Genomic DNA, 14,329 nt, shown 5'->3' with positions numbered 1-14,329 from the left:
ACATGCTGATGGCTACCAGCTCCAAACCTCCTGCAATCCTTGTAAAGTGAGCCTCTGTCTTCTAATGAGAGAAGCAGACTGCACCAACACGAGGCTGGAGGTTGCGAGAAGGTTGCCACTGAACTTGGCATGGATGATGCTACTGTTCCCCAGAGCACCAGTCGTGTTTGGTTTACCACCCGGGTGCCTGCTTGCTGTTTATACGTGGATATACCTCTTGGCCAGGTCGAAATCCATTTCGGTGTAAACACCCTTTGTCTTTGTCTTGGGCTACACTTTGCACCCTCTGGTTGTGGAACCTTACTGAAAATAACAGCTTCACACTGCCGCCTTCCAGACTGCAGAAGGTTCTTAACTAACTACAAGTTTGTTACTGAACACTTGGGCGTACAGTGACCTGAAATTGAGGGGAAATATCAGCCCACCAAGTTGAGGCTATTTGTAATTCCTTTCGACTGTTGTCCGCGAGTATCTTGCTATTTAGAAGGTAGACGTGTTTGGTGTTGCCTTTCCTTACATATTTGCCCTTTGAAATTAAGTGACTTACGATTCTGTTACCACAGTAGTGTTCTACTAATGGGGCACTTTTCATGTGCTCACAACTTTACATTATTGACTAGTTCCTTGGACTGACTCCAGCTCTTCCAAATGCGACTCTTTTCCCCCACCCCCCCCCCCCCCGACCCCCCTCCCGTTGCCTTTTGTCATCTCCACATCTTGATTTTCAACATTTTGCCAGTTAGACCTTAACTGTCAAAGCCGCATGCCACGCTAAGTCATTTTTGACTTGCTTTGATGTAATGGTATTTGGTGGTGTGATTCACGCAAATGCATGTACTGGTGAGGTCCCAATCCGAGCCAGTCAGATTCACGTTTTCAAACAAGTTGCAATCAAATAATTTAAAAAAACAAAATGTGTTTTGCCTCTGTGCCCTGCAGCAGCTTAACTTGGCAACATATATATGTGGAAATTCAGTGAGGTGATATAGACAAATCTAAATGTTCCAAACAATTGGTTGGAATGAAAAATCTCAAGTTACTTAGATCCCTTTCAATTTCCTTGTTGCCAGGTCGAGTGTTACAGGATACAATACTGTTTTGTTGCCTAATGCATTGGTGTGTTTTTTTTTATAGAGTGGGCTTTGCTTTTTTTTGCTGCGCTAATCTGCTTTCATGGTGTAGTCCTACAATTTTTAACATCTGCTTCTATTAATCTTAAAAAGTATTAACAGAAGTATAGTCTTGGTTTTTATTCCAGTAAGTTTTAATTTGCTTCTGTTAATAGTCTTAAAGTATTAAGAATGTGTGTAGCTGGTTGTCATGTGCTGTCAGCTTATATTGTGCTCCCTGTATGCAGGTGAAAGTAATGACCGAGATGGAGCTGCTGGCCGTGGCATGTGAGCAGTTCCTGGGGAAAAGTGTCATAGAGACAAAAAGCGTGGTGCTGCAAACCCTAGAAGGACATCTTCGTGCTATCTTGGGTAATTGGTGGTCTTCAGTCTTTTTTAAAATTCTTATCCCAAGCCTGCTCTTCATCCCCATCCTAAAAAAGAAGTTATCTGCACAAGCTAATGCACGGAGGGTAGGACAGACCCCACCGTTTATAGCGGACACGTTGGTGTTAATGCGTTTAGCCCGCTGTAAGCGTTGGACATTGTATCATCTTTCACAGGAACTAAGACATTCTTCGCTAACAGAGGACTGAGAGCAGTGAACGGGGCTTGCACACACTAGCTCTCGCTGTCGAACACCACTCCACGCCCGTTAGTTTAAGATTCTTCCCTTCACGGAAGATGAGATTCTCTCCGGAGTGAGCGTGCACTGCCCTGTGTTTGACTACGTCCCTCTGGAACTGATCATTCTGTTCATCTCCAAAATTGGGGGAAATAATTCCACCCCCCCCCCCCACCCCCAAAATCCTACATCTTGAATTAGGAGGGGAATTAGGGGTTACGGGGAGCGGGCAGGAAATTGGACATGAATTTAGATTTGAGGTTAGGATCAGATCAGCCATGATCTTATTGAATGGCGGAGCAGGCTCGAGCGGCCGATTGGCCTACTCCTGCTCCTATTTCTTATGTTCTTATGTTATCTAACGGCTGATGAGCGAACTGTACAACCCTGGCAAATACCAAATCAAATTTTAATATAACTCGCTGAGACCCAGGGGAAAAAAAGCAGACACAGATTCATGGAAGGATTTAAATACAAATACAGTATGGTAATGAGGTGGGACAAGCTTATTGTGTTGCCCAGAATAACCGGTACGTTTAATGCATTCTAAGTGCCGCCATTGCAATTGACTTCAGTGGAAATGACAAATGGTTAGCACCCTTTACCCAATATAGGCAGCTGCCCAGGATGAGCGGGGACAGTGTAAGTAGTGGGGACTCTTCCCTTTTATGTGGATGGGTGATCTGCTCCAATGTTCCTGCTCTGTTGGCTTTTGGTCACCTGTCCTAATATCTCTTTATGTGACTCAGTATCAAATTTTGTTTGATAACGTTCCTGTGAAACGCCTTAGGGCGTTTTATTACGTTAAAGGTGCACGTTGCTATCAAATGGTGGGTAGGTTTTCCTCCCATTTTGCCCCCTTTCCTCTATCCCAATGGGAAAGCGTCCAGCCTCCAGCCAAAGGCATGGGGGAAACCTAGCAACTCAACTCCTGGGCCACTGAAGGCAGGAGCTCATATCCCATTGCTCCAAGACGTATCCAGTGGCCACCAATGCGCTTGTCATATTTTATACATTGAGGATGCGTGGACCTTAAAGTTGATGTATCCTCACAAAGCATCAAAGGCATTTACATACATATATAGCGGGTGAGACTATGTAGAGAGAAAATCCACATATAATACTTATTTTGTTACATTTGCTTTCTCCTCCATGCGTGTCTCCTTCATTGTTGATCGGACATTCCAGTGACCCTGACTCCCAACTTTGATGTTACACACGACACTGAGTTCCCTTGGATTGACCAGCTGATCCTAGCTGAACAAGCCTCCTGCGTATCCTTTCGTTTCCCCAGTAGGCCATTAGAATGTAGGTGAAATGTCACTGGCCATGCGTTGAAAGGCAGCAGAGTTACAGCTGCTTTTCTCCCGAAATAACCATGCACAGTTCTGAATACTGGACAGGGGAATCGCGTGCTGTAGAAATTGATTTTTAACGTGGGATCGGGTTTCCCATGAAAACCAAATAAAAACTTTCCCCGTTACAACCAGTGGCAGAATCAATTTAAAATTTAATTCAAAAGTCAGTTCTTCACAAGAACACATACCCTACAGACATCGATAATAAAACACGATCAATAATCAATAAATCTTACGTTTAAAATAAATTGCCTACCTCGATCAAAATTTAAAATCCAAGCTTAACATTGCTACTTGATTTACCTAATCTTCTCTCCTATTTCTAAAGAAAGACTTGCATTTATATAGTGCCTTGCACAACCTCAGGACGTCCCAAAGCGTTTTACAGCCAATGAAGTACTTTTAGAGTGTAGTTAATGTTGTAATGTAGGAAACACAGCAGCCAGGTCCCACAAACAGCAATGTGATAATGACCAGATTATGTTGGCTGAGGGATAAATATTGTCCAGGACACCAGGGATAGCTCTTCATAATAGTGCCATGGGATCTTTTACATCCACCTGAGAAGGCCAACAGGGCCTCGGTTTAGCGTCTCATCCCAAAGATGGCACCTCTGACAGTGCAGCACGTTCTCAGTACTGTACTGGAGTGTCAGTCTGGATTTTGTGCTCAGGTCTCCAGAGTGGGACTTGAACCCACAACCTTCTGACTCAGAGGCAAGCGTGCTACCCACTGAGCCACAGCTGACATGGTTGTGAAACTTGCTTTGTGTCTTGCACTATGGACCTTCGCCCTTCAAGCAGATTTCTTAAATTTCAAATTGTACAAGTTCCGTTTCTGCTCTGCTCTCATTTCTGAGAGTTGGAGATTTGTATATTTTTCAATTAGCCCAATCACTTGAATGCATTAAACTTTCACAGATTCACTTTGAATGCAGAGGACATCTGTCCTTACCCTAACTCAACTCCGCAGTAACCATATCAAAGCTAATTTAATCTTCAGTGGGGGATGTGCAGGCGAAAAAGCATAATCATTAAAAAGAATACTTAACCCGTGTCTCCTTTGTAGCATCTTTGAGCTCAGATGTTGTTCCACTCCCAGTGCAGAATAACAATTCAAATTGTTGCTAATCATATGAATTTTTGTGAATCTTCTGAGTTGTGGGGGGAGGGGAGAGAGATGAGCAATAGATGCAGTGTCCACCTCATTGGAGCATCTTTGGGGAAGGTTTGTAGTCTCTGCTACCAATAATGAAGCATTTTTTTTAAACCATTGGCTGTTGCCACTCAGAGGTTTTTTAAAAAAACATTTAACAATCTTTAATTGGGATTTTAAGTTTGTTGTGTTGGTGTTTTGTTATTTTAAACCTTTTTTTATCAATCTTAAATCCCTGGTAGAATTGCAGACTAATGGATAGTTTCCCCTCCCCTCTTTTCCCCCCCCACCCCCAAAAGAGTTGATAGAAAACTGGATCCTGTGGCTTTTGAACTCGTTGGCGTGGATTGATGCAATTTTTCTTCCCCTCACAGGAACACTGACTGTTGAAGCCATCTATCAGGACCGAGATCAGTTTGCTCAACTGGTGCGTGAAGTGGCCGCTCCTGATGTAGGCCGCATGGGAATCGAGATCCTCAGCTTCACCATCAAGGTAAAACGAAAATGTACTTCGATTGCAGATTTATCTGCGGCCAAATTTAATTTCACTTGCTTTCGTTTTGAATGAATTCAAATTGGTGTTGCTCCAGCTCCCTTCGGCAGCTGGATCCAAGGTTTACAGGGATCAGATAAAGAGGCAACTGCAGTAAACACATTTAACGGTCACCGTGCATCAGGGAATTTGTCACTTCTTCTGCCTGGGTTGGGTCCGATGAGGGGAGAAAGCTGCTTTTCATGCGCTTGTGTGTTTTTTTTTAAATAACAAAAAGTAGCTTGTGGCATATTTGCATTTAAATACCATGCTGCATGCTCTCGATTTGAATCAGGCCATCTAAGGGGGGAGACAACGAATGAAGATGGTCTGCTTCCACGCAGAAATTATTGGTAAACCCAGGCTGTGGTTTGACCAAGTGCTCAGATATAGAGTGGCTTTGGCAGAGACCTGAGAGCAGATGGCCTGCCTGCCCCCTTGGCTGCAAATTGGTGCATTTGGAGGAAGGAAAGAGCGGAGGGGGAGGGAACTGGGCAAGTTTAAAAAGCATCCTGTGGCTCCTGCTGCTGCCTGTTGCTCTCTCCTTGGCGTTGTGGTTATGTTCTGTTTCTGGTTCACCTGTTTTTTTTAAAACATGTGACGTCTTCGATGAATTTCCATTGTTCATGGGCTGCTGCAGGGGTTATTATTGCAGGATGTAGATAATTCAGAATTTGAATCTCCTATGTAGGTTGGTGAATTCCTCAGGGCATTTTTGTTCAAATCTCTAGAAAGGGAGTTAAAGGCAGCTCTTCCAACTCAACAAGCACATAGCAAATTTTAGAAACTCTCTCTAAATGCTCCCTGATGTCTCAGACGGTTAAAGCAGTAAGTAGCTAAGGCACACAGGGTTAAAAGGTCCCAGGTTCCATCCGTGGTCTGTGTTGAACCCAGCTGGAGTGACACTAGGGCCACTAAATTCGGCCTCACTCAAGAGGGATGATCGGTGAGTAGGATTTTGTACAGTATAGGATGCAGCTGGAGAAGTTCTAGATGAGTTAAAGTTCATGTACGTTGGAGCTCAAGTGTTTGATGAGGGGAAGTCGGATCTGAAACTGACAAAGGCATGAATGAGGTTTTCAACAGCACTGGGGCAAGGTAGAGATGGAGATGGACGACAGTTCTGAAATGGAAGTAGGCAGTCTTGGTGATTTGCCTGTATGTGACACAAAACTTGCAAATGTAGTGAACGGTGAGGAGGATAATAATAGACTTCAAGAGGGCATAAATAGGCTGGTGGAATGGGCGGACATGAGGCAAATGAAATTTAATGCAGAGAAGTGCGAGGTGATACATTTTGGTACGAAGAACGAGGAGAGGCAATATAAACTAAAGGATACAATTCTAAAGGGGCTGCAGGAACAGAGACATCTGGGGATATGTATGTGTATAGATCGTTGAAGGTGGTGGGGCAGGTTAAGAAAGCAGTTTAAAAAAAGTTTACAGGTTCCTGGGCTTTATAAATAGAGGCACAGAGTTCAAAAGCAAGGAAGTTACTTTGAACCTTTTAAAAAAAAACACTGGTTCGGCCACAATTGGAGTATTGTGTCCAGTTCTGGGCACCGCACTTTAGGAAGGATGTGAAGGCCTCAGAGAGGGTGCAGAAAAGATTTACTACAATGGTTCCAGGGATGAGGGACTTCAGTTACATTGATAGACTGGAGAAGCTGGGGTTGTTCTCCTTCGAGCAGAGAAGGTTGAGAGAAGATTTGATAGACGTATACAAAATCATGAGGGGTCTAGTCAGAGTAGATAGAGAGAAACTGTTCCCATTGGTGGAAGGGTCGAGAACCAGAGGACACATTTAAGGTGATTGGCAAATGAACCAAAGACGACATGAGGAAAAGCTTTTTTACACAGCGAGTAGTTATGATCTAGAATGCACTGGAGGCAGATTCAATCGTGGCTTTCAAAAGGGAATTGGATAAGTACTTGACAGGGAAAACGTTTGCAGGGCTATGGGGAAAGGGCGGGGGAGTGGGACTAACTGGATTGCTCTTCCAGAGAGTTGGCATGGACTCGAAGGGCAGAATAGCCTACTTTTGTGCTGTGACCATTCTATGATACTATGTGGGGGGTTTGAAGCTGTGCTCAGGAGCACACAGCTTGTGCCTCATTGTTTCAAAACAATTGATTGTGTATGAAGTGATTGGGACACGAGATGTGTTGAGGCACAATATAAATGCTAGTTGTTTTTCTTTTACGACTACAGCTTACCCTCCTGTAAAGAAAGAACTTGCATTTATATAGCGCCTTTCATGACCTCAGGATGTCCCAAAGCACTTTACAGCCAATTAAGTACTTTTGAAGTGTAGTCACTATTGTAATGTAGGAAATGCGGCAGCCAATTTGCACACAGCAAGGTCCCACAGACAGCAATCTGATAATGACCAGACAGTCTGTCTTAGTGATGTTGGTTGAGGGATAAATATTGGCCAGGACACCGGGGAGAACTCCCCTGCTCTTCTTCAACTAGTGCCATGGGATCTTTTACGTCCACCTGAGAGTGCAGACGGGGCCTCAGTTTAATGTCTCATCCAAAAGGTGGCACCTCCGACAGTGCAGCACTATGCTTGGTACTGCGCTGGAGTGTACCTCAGTCATGTGTAAACCTTGATGTGTGTCAGCAAGCTAACTTACTCCAGGAAGCATCAAAGCCAAGTCTGTCCAGCTCTCACCCAGCATCTTCATTGCGTACTTCACATCAGAGGTCGCCGGTTGTTTATTTTCAGCCCCCTAGCCTCGGGCTCGGAGTCTGCTCGTAGCCCATCTACCACCTCGCTGACTGAGATCGGCTAACTCAACACAGACCAGGGGTTGAACCTAGGATCTTCCTGGCCTGTGTGCCTCAGCTGCTCACTGATCCATCAGTGAAGCTGTATTGGGAATCTGCAGAAGGTAATTTTTTTTTTTAAATGGTTCAAGTGGGAATACCCAGTCAAATTTTCCACTCAGATCACAGCTGGCTCCAACATTTTTTTTTTAAAAAGAGCCATATATCCGGGGTAGGAACTTTAAGACAATCCCTCATAAGGAGGGTTTTATGTGCTCTGCTATTGAGTGAGCCATAACATTGTATAGCAGGAGGCCATTTCTTTAACTTGTAGCTGTTTGGTGAAATTCCAACCCCCCTCTCTGTTAAACTTGTGATATTAGAAGCACATATCCACACAACTCCATGCAGTTCACTGGAGCGGTGTTATTTTTAGTATGAAATTTTAAAACCATGTTATGAATGTGGCGAGAATTTTTGGTTTATATTTTAAGACCTGACACAGTATATGCTGTGCTTGCATTTCCCAGCACTTTATAAACATTGGGAATATAGACCTAGAAAAGAGGTTTCCACTTGTGGGGAGTCCAAAACCAGGGGTCATAAATATAAGATAGTCACTAATAAATCCAATAAGGAACTCAGAAGAAACTTATTTACCCAGAAAGTGGTTTGAATGTGGAGCTTACACATGGAGTCGTTGAGGCGAATAGTATAGATGCCTTTAAGGGGAAGCTAGATCCGTGCATGAGGGAGAAAGGAATAGAAGGATATGCTGATATGGTTAGATGAAGTAGGGAGGGAAGAGGCTCGTGTGGAGCATAAACACTGGCATAGACCAGTTGGGCCAAATGGCCTGTTTCTGTGATGTAAATTTTATGTAACATTGAGAATATGAAATACCTTAACTCTATGATTACTCATGTTTCACTTAAAAAGAACTGGCATTTGTATAGTACTTTGTCGCATCTTAAATTGCAGTGACTGTGTACACAAACGCAGCAGTTGTTTTGCACACAGTGGAACCGCTGATCACAAAGTGTGTACTTTAGTGATATCGGTTGAGGGAAGTTGACCAGGAAACGGAACGATTGTGTAGTGGGATTTCCAACATCCACTTGAACGACTGAAACAGGCAGACAAGACCTCGGTTTGGTCATCTCCTCTCAAGAACGACACCTCCGACAATGCAGAACTCCCTCAGTACTGCACTAAGGTGTCAGCTTAGAGGATCCACTCAAGCCCTAGAGTGGGGCTTGAACCCATGGCCATCTGACTCGAAGGTGAAAGTGTGACCAACTGAGCCGAGTGAATATCACTGAGCAGAAATAGTGAAATCCACAAGGTTGCAGATGATTTAACTTGTGGATTTCTCTGAATTTAATATAATCGAGTTCCCTTACTCTGGTGCAGAAATGGCACTGTAGTTCTGAAAGGGTTAAACATCAAGAGCCGTAGGCTACATGAGCTAATGCATTAACCAAGTACTAGGGATGGAAACAATGTGGAAGGTGCTGGCTTACAACCTCGGGGACTTTCCATTTAATGCAGAAATACAGGGAGTTTGTGTTGTGGGCCAACATTTTTCATGCGTGGTGAAAATGCCCCATCAAGCAACACTGATTTAAAGGAATGTGATTTCCGACTTAAAAAGATTCACCAGTAAAATCCACATCACAGGATATGCTGCAGAAAGTGCCGATTCAGCCTTCTTGTTCAGGACACTCCTTAGTTGTTTTATGGGGTGTGTCAGTAATATTTACTAATGGCATTCTTTAAATTCCTGTGAATTTTTAATATGGAAAATGTTCCGCCTGCGCCAACATTGCATTTGTCTCTGATTTTGAAAGTTCTGACCTGATCTCACGCTGGAGTTTAAAATATACAGAGTCAGGATTAAATTGAAGACCCTTTTCTGACTCTCCATGTTGCTGTCAAAATGACAAGCAGAAGCATGAGATTAAGTGGCTCAAATCAAGTAAAACACTGGTGCAGAATTGATGGAGTGCATGGATTGTTTCTGTACTGAAATTTTCTGTGAATTGCGTTTAGTTACACCGGACCATTTCCCAATACATTCGCCATTCATCCTTGTCAATCATAACTTAAATTCAGCCTTTTATTTAAAATGAAAACAGAAAATGTCAAACACTCACCAGATCAGGCAGCATCTGCTGAGAGAGAAACCGCATAAGCACCTCAGATCGATTTACCTTTCATCAGAACTGGAAGTCTCCTCTTTGTTTGAAGACCTTCGTGTTCAAAGGTTCTGAAGCAAACAGGAGAGTGGGATTAGTCGAGGTGGTTCATGTGGAGAGAAACACTGATCTTTTGCCTGTTTTTGTTTTGTAACATTCTGTGATTCGATTCTTAGCATTCGTTCTGTTTTTGGGTTGGATTTGATTTCCATCAACATGGGCTACATTGCTGACTCTTGCGATTTAAGCTTTTTTCTCCGATGAATGGCTGTTCGAGGTGCTGGTGGCCTCCTTCCTTCTCTAAGCTCCTTCTTTTTCTGCGTTACAGGATGTTTATGACAAAGTGGAGTACCTGAGTTCATTGGGGAAGTCGCAGACAGCAATTGTGCAGAGAGATGCAGAGATCGGCGTGGCAGAAGCCGAGAGAGACGCTGGAATACGGGTAACCATGATTCACAAATCACTAAAACGCAGAGTTTGTGGGGATCAGTTTAGCATTGAGTTTGATCGTTTCAGCAGGAGGAGTGTGGCTGGTCTTGGAGATACCCAGATGCCTCACCCCTATACGATACTCTTACGTGGTGTAAGAAGTAAAGAATCCATGGATAATTTCTTCTAACAGTGTTGAAATGGGCAGGCTTGATTTGTGTTTGGCAATGTTGCTTCTGAATGACTTGGATTTGCCCCCTCTTGAACATTGCCACACAAAAAATGACTCAACTCTGTGGCAGTTGTCTATAAGGGGAAAAGCACGTAACATTTGTACAGGTTACATGCAGTTTTTACCAGTGCCTTGTCCTCGTGAACTCATTAAACAAGTTTGTATGAATCACCCTTCATGTCACTGAATAGATTTAGTGGTTTCTGAATCTGTGTTAATGCATGTCCAGGCTTCAAAAAACTGGAGAGCACGGTGACATGAGGTACCTGGTTTCACCTCTGGCCCTATCATGTTTTTTTTTCTCCAACCTTTTTCTGCCACCATTCTCCCTTCACACCAGCTTCTCTCCTGAAACTGAAACTGTTGACTCCTTGCTCAGGTACGGCCAATCTCTGGTATCTTGGCCAAGTGACAGGTCGTAAATGAAAAACCTAGACGGCAATTGTTGACTGGCAATTCAACCACAGCCCGAACATATCTTTCTCTTCCCCCCCCCCCCCCCCCCGCCAATCTCACCCATGGTCTCTGGATAGTGATCGGGTGGGAATCCTGGTTAGTTTTCTGTTCCCTTACTCACGTACTGCATCACCTGCTGTCACTCTAGCTGAGACCAGCTAACAGTACGTAGACCCAGGATTGGAGCTAGGACCATGTATGGCTCAATTACTCACAATGTTAACCATTTAAGCCATTGGGGACCCCTGGCCTTATTGCTTAATGTTGACTTGCTAAACATTATATTTTTTGTAGTGTCGTTCAGTGCTTGTGTTTTGTTTCATCGTGGACCGGCAGCCCCTGAATATATTTTTTCTCCCTCCCCAAAATCCACAGGAAGCTGAATGCAAGAAGGAAGCCATGGATGTTAAGTATAGTGCTGACACCAAGATGGCTGACTCGAAGCGAGCGTTCGAAATGCAGAAGGCATCCTTTAATCAAGAGATAAATACGAAGGTAAGTGTTTTTTGTTTAACGGGATGTGGGTTAAGTGCTGCAGGCCACTCACTCTCAATGGCAAATTGAACCACTCAACATAAGACAAAAGGAAACCCTCGGCAACCTGGAAAATATTGAATCTAACGGCACTGCAGAGTAATAGGGCCGGGGCTTGTCTCTGTTGGATTCCACATATCAGCCTTGCCATCTGGGAACACCGGTCATGCGGTGACATAAAGGGACCATCCAGGCCCTAGGAGCAAGGCAGAGGAGAGTAATGAGGCTAATCCAAGAGTCAAAGGAAGAGCTATGAGGAGCATCTTGATAAGCTCTAAAGGGAATGTTGAGGGACTTTGACAGGATACAAGATACTCAATGGGTTAAAGAAAGCAAACCTAACACAATACTTTGTTACTAGGGCAGCAGAACAAGAGAGGGTACAAGTTCAAGGGGTTTGAAGGGCTTTAGGCTGAGTATTGAGAAGTATTCCTTTACAAAGAGGTTGATCATCAATTGGAGAGAATTCCCTAGAATAGTAGTTGAGGCCAAGACACGAGATCGGGGAAATGAGATGCTGCACTGGGAATGCAGGTTGGTATTCCAGAAGGCGGAGATCCAATGGGTTTGGAGGGCCTTCTGCCGGACCTTCTGTAATCCCAGCACTTTTTTTTCCTTTCAGCTTTCTGCCCCCCATCCCTCCTGTGCTGAAATTAATGGGGCTAAAGCCTGACAAATCCCCAGGGCCCGATAATCTACATCCCAGAGTACTAAAGGAAGTGGCCCTGGAAATAGTGGATGCATTGGTGGTCATCTTCCAAAATTCTATAGACTCTGGAACAGTTCCTATAGATTGGAGGGTGGCGAATGTAACCCCACTATTTAAAAAAGGAGGGAGAGAAAAAACAGGGAATTACAGACCAGTTAGTCGAACATAAGTAATGGGGAAAATGCTAGAGTCTATTATAAAAGACGTGATAACAGAACACTTGGAGGGCATTAACGGGATTGGACAAAGTCAGCGTGGGTTTATGAAAGGGAAATCATGCTTAACAAATCTACTGGAGATTTTTGAGGATGTAACCAGTAGGATAGGGGAGAACCAGTGGATGTGGTGTATTTGGATTTTCAGAAGGCTTTTGATAAGGTCCCACACAAGAGGTTAGTGTGCAAAATTAAAGCACATGGGATTGGGGGGAATATACTTGTAAACAATTTTACAACACCAAGTTATAGTCCAGCAATTTTATTTTAAATTCACAAGCTTTCGGAGGCTTCCTCCTTCCTCAGGTGAACGTTGTTGGAAATGAAATCCTCGAAATGAAATCGCATTTATAAATCACAGAACAATGCTTGGTGATTACAGACAGTTTTTTCAACTGCCCGTTGCCAAGGCAATCAGTGTGCAGACAGACAGGTGTTACCTACAAGTTCTCTGAATATACAAATCACCAAAAAAACCCAAAAAAACAGAGATAGAGTGGTAGAAACATAGAAAAGACAGCAACTGACCCGTTATATTAAAAACACATAACATTTGTTCGCTGGTGGGGTAACGTGTAGCGTGTAGCGTGACATGAACCCAAGATCCCGGTTCAGGCCGTCCTCATGGGAATATACTGGCATGGATTGAGAATTGGTTGACAGATAGGAAACAGAGTAGGAATAAACAGGTCTTTTTCTGGGTGGCAGGCAGTGACTAGTGGGGTACCGCAGGGACCAGTGCTTGGGCCCCAGCTATTCACAATGTATATCAATGATTTGGAAGAGGGAACTAAATGTAACATTTCCAAGTTTGCAGATGACACAAAGCTGGGGTGGAATGTGAGCTGTGAGGAGGATGCAAAAAGGCTCCAGTGTGATTTGGACAAGTTGGGTGAGTGGGCAAGAACACGGCAGATGCAGTATAACGTGGATAAATGTGAGGTTATCCACTTTGGTTGTAAAAACAGAAAGGCAGATTATTATCTGAATGGTGATAGATTGGGAAAAGGGGAGGTGCAACGAGACCTGGGTGTCCTTGTACACCAGTCGCTGAAAGCGAGCAAAAAGGTGCAGCAAGCAGTTAGGAAGGCGAATGGTATATTGGCCTTCATTGCAAGAGGATTTGAGTACAGGAGCAGGGATGTCTTGCTGCAGTTATACAGGGCCTTGGTGAGACCACATCTGGAGTATTGTGTGCAGTTTTGGTCTCTTTATCTGAGGGAGGATGTCCTTGCCACGGAGGGAGTGCAACGAAGGTTTACCAGACTGATTCCTGGGATGGCAGGACTGACTTATGAGGAGAGATTGGGTCGACTAGGCCTATATTCACTGGAGTTTAGAAGAATGAGAGGTGATCTCATCGAAACATATAAAATTCTAACAGGACTAGACAGACTAGATGCAGGGAGGATGTTCCCGATGGATGGGGAGTCCAGAACCAGGGGTCACAGTCTCAGGATACGGGGCATACCATTTAGAACCGAGATGAGGAGAAATTTCTTCTCTGAGGGTGGTGAACCTGTGGAATTCTCTACCACAGAAGGCAGTGGAGGCCAAGTCATTAGATGTATTCAAGAAGGAGATAGATATATTTCTTAATGCTAAAGGGATCAAGGGATTTGGGGAAAAAGCGGGAACAGGGTACTGAGTTAGACGATCAGCCATGATCGTTTTGAATGGCGGAGCAGGCCCAAAGGGCTGAATGGCCTATTCTTGTTCCTATTTTCTATGTTTCTATGGCACCTCTACTGGGCTGCAATCCCACAGGCACTGGTCACTTTCCAGTACCTGCTTCAAGTGGCCACTCTTCAAGTGTGACACGTCATGGTTATTTGACATTGTAGCGGAGCCCACAGGGCTTGTTGAATGGTGAGCGCAAGCTGGAATATTGCTCTCCCCCCACCTCGCCAATCCAGGGACACTGAGACTAACTTCAGTGCCCTATCACGGTCCTGGCTGAGATCAGCTAACCTAGCACAGACCAGGAAATAAACCTGGGATGTT

General features: G+C 44.1%; 1 protein-coding gene across 3 annotated transcripts in view; it reads left to right on the top strand.

Annotated features, from left to right (window-relative positions):
• The window catches only part of LOC137345073 (flotillin-2-like), a 99,813-nt gene that overhangs the window by 67,013 nt on the left and 18,471 nt on the right, over positions 1-14,329 (top strand). For all 3 annotated transcript variants that reach the window (XM_068008512.1, XM_068008511.1, XM_068008513.1), the window contains 4 exons: positions 1,358-1,481; positions 4,622-4,740; positions 10,079-10,192; positions 11,243-11,362. In XM_068008512.1, the coding sequence (XP_067864613.1) occupies positions 1,358-1,481; positions 4,622-4,740; positions 10,079-10,192; positions 11,243-11,362 (477 nt within the window). The remainder of the gene's footprint in view (positions 1-1,357; positions 1,482-4,621; positions 4,741-10,078; positions 10,193-11,242; positions 11,363-14,329) is intronic.

The sequence above is a fragment of the Heptranchias perlo genome, chromosome 28, assembly GCF_035084215.1.
Source record: "Heptranchias perlo isolate sHepPer1 chromosome 28, sHepPer1.hap1, whole genome shotgun sequence".
NCBI classification, from domain to species: Eukaryota; Metazoa; Chordata; class Chondrichthyes; order Hexanchiformes; family Hexanchidae; genus Heptranchias; species Heptranchias perlo.
The sequence above is the reverse complement of the archived record's forward strand: the minus strand, read 5'-3'. Positions and strand labels throughout refer to the sequence as shown.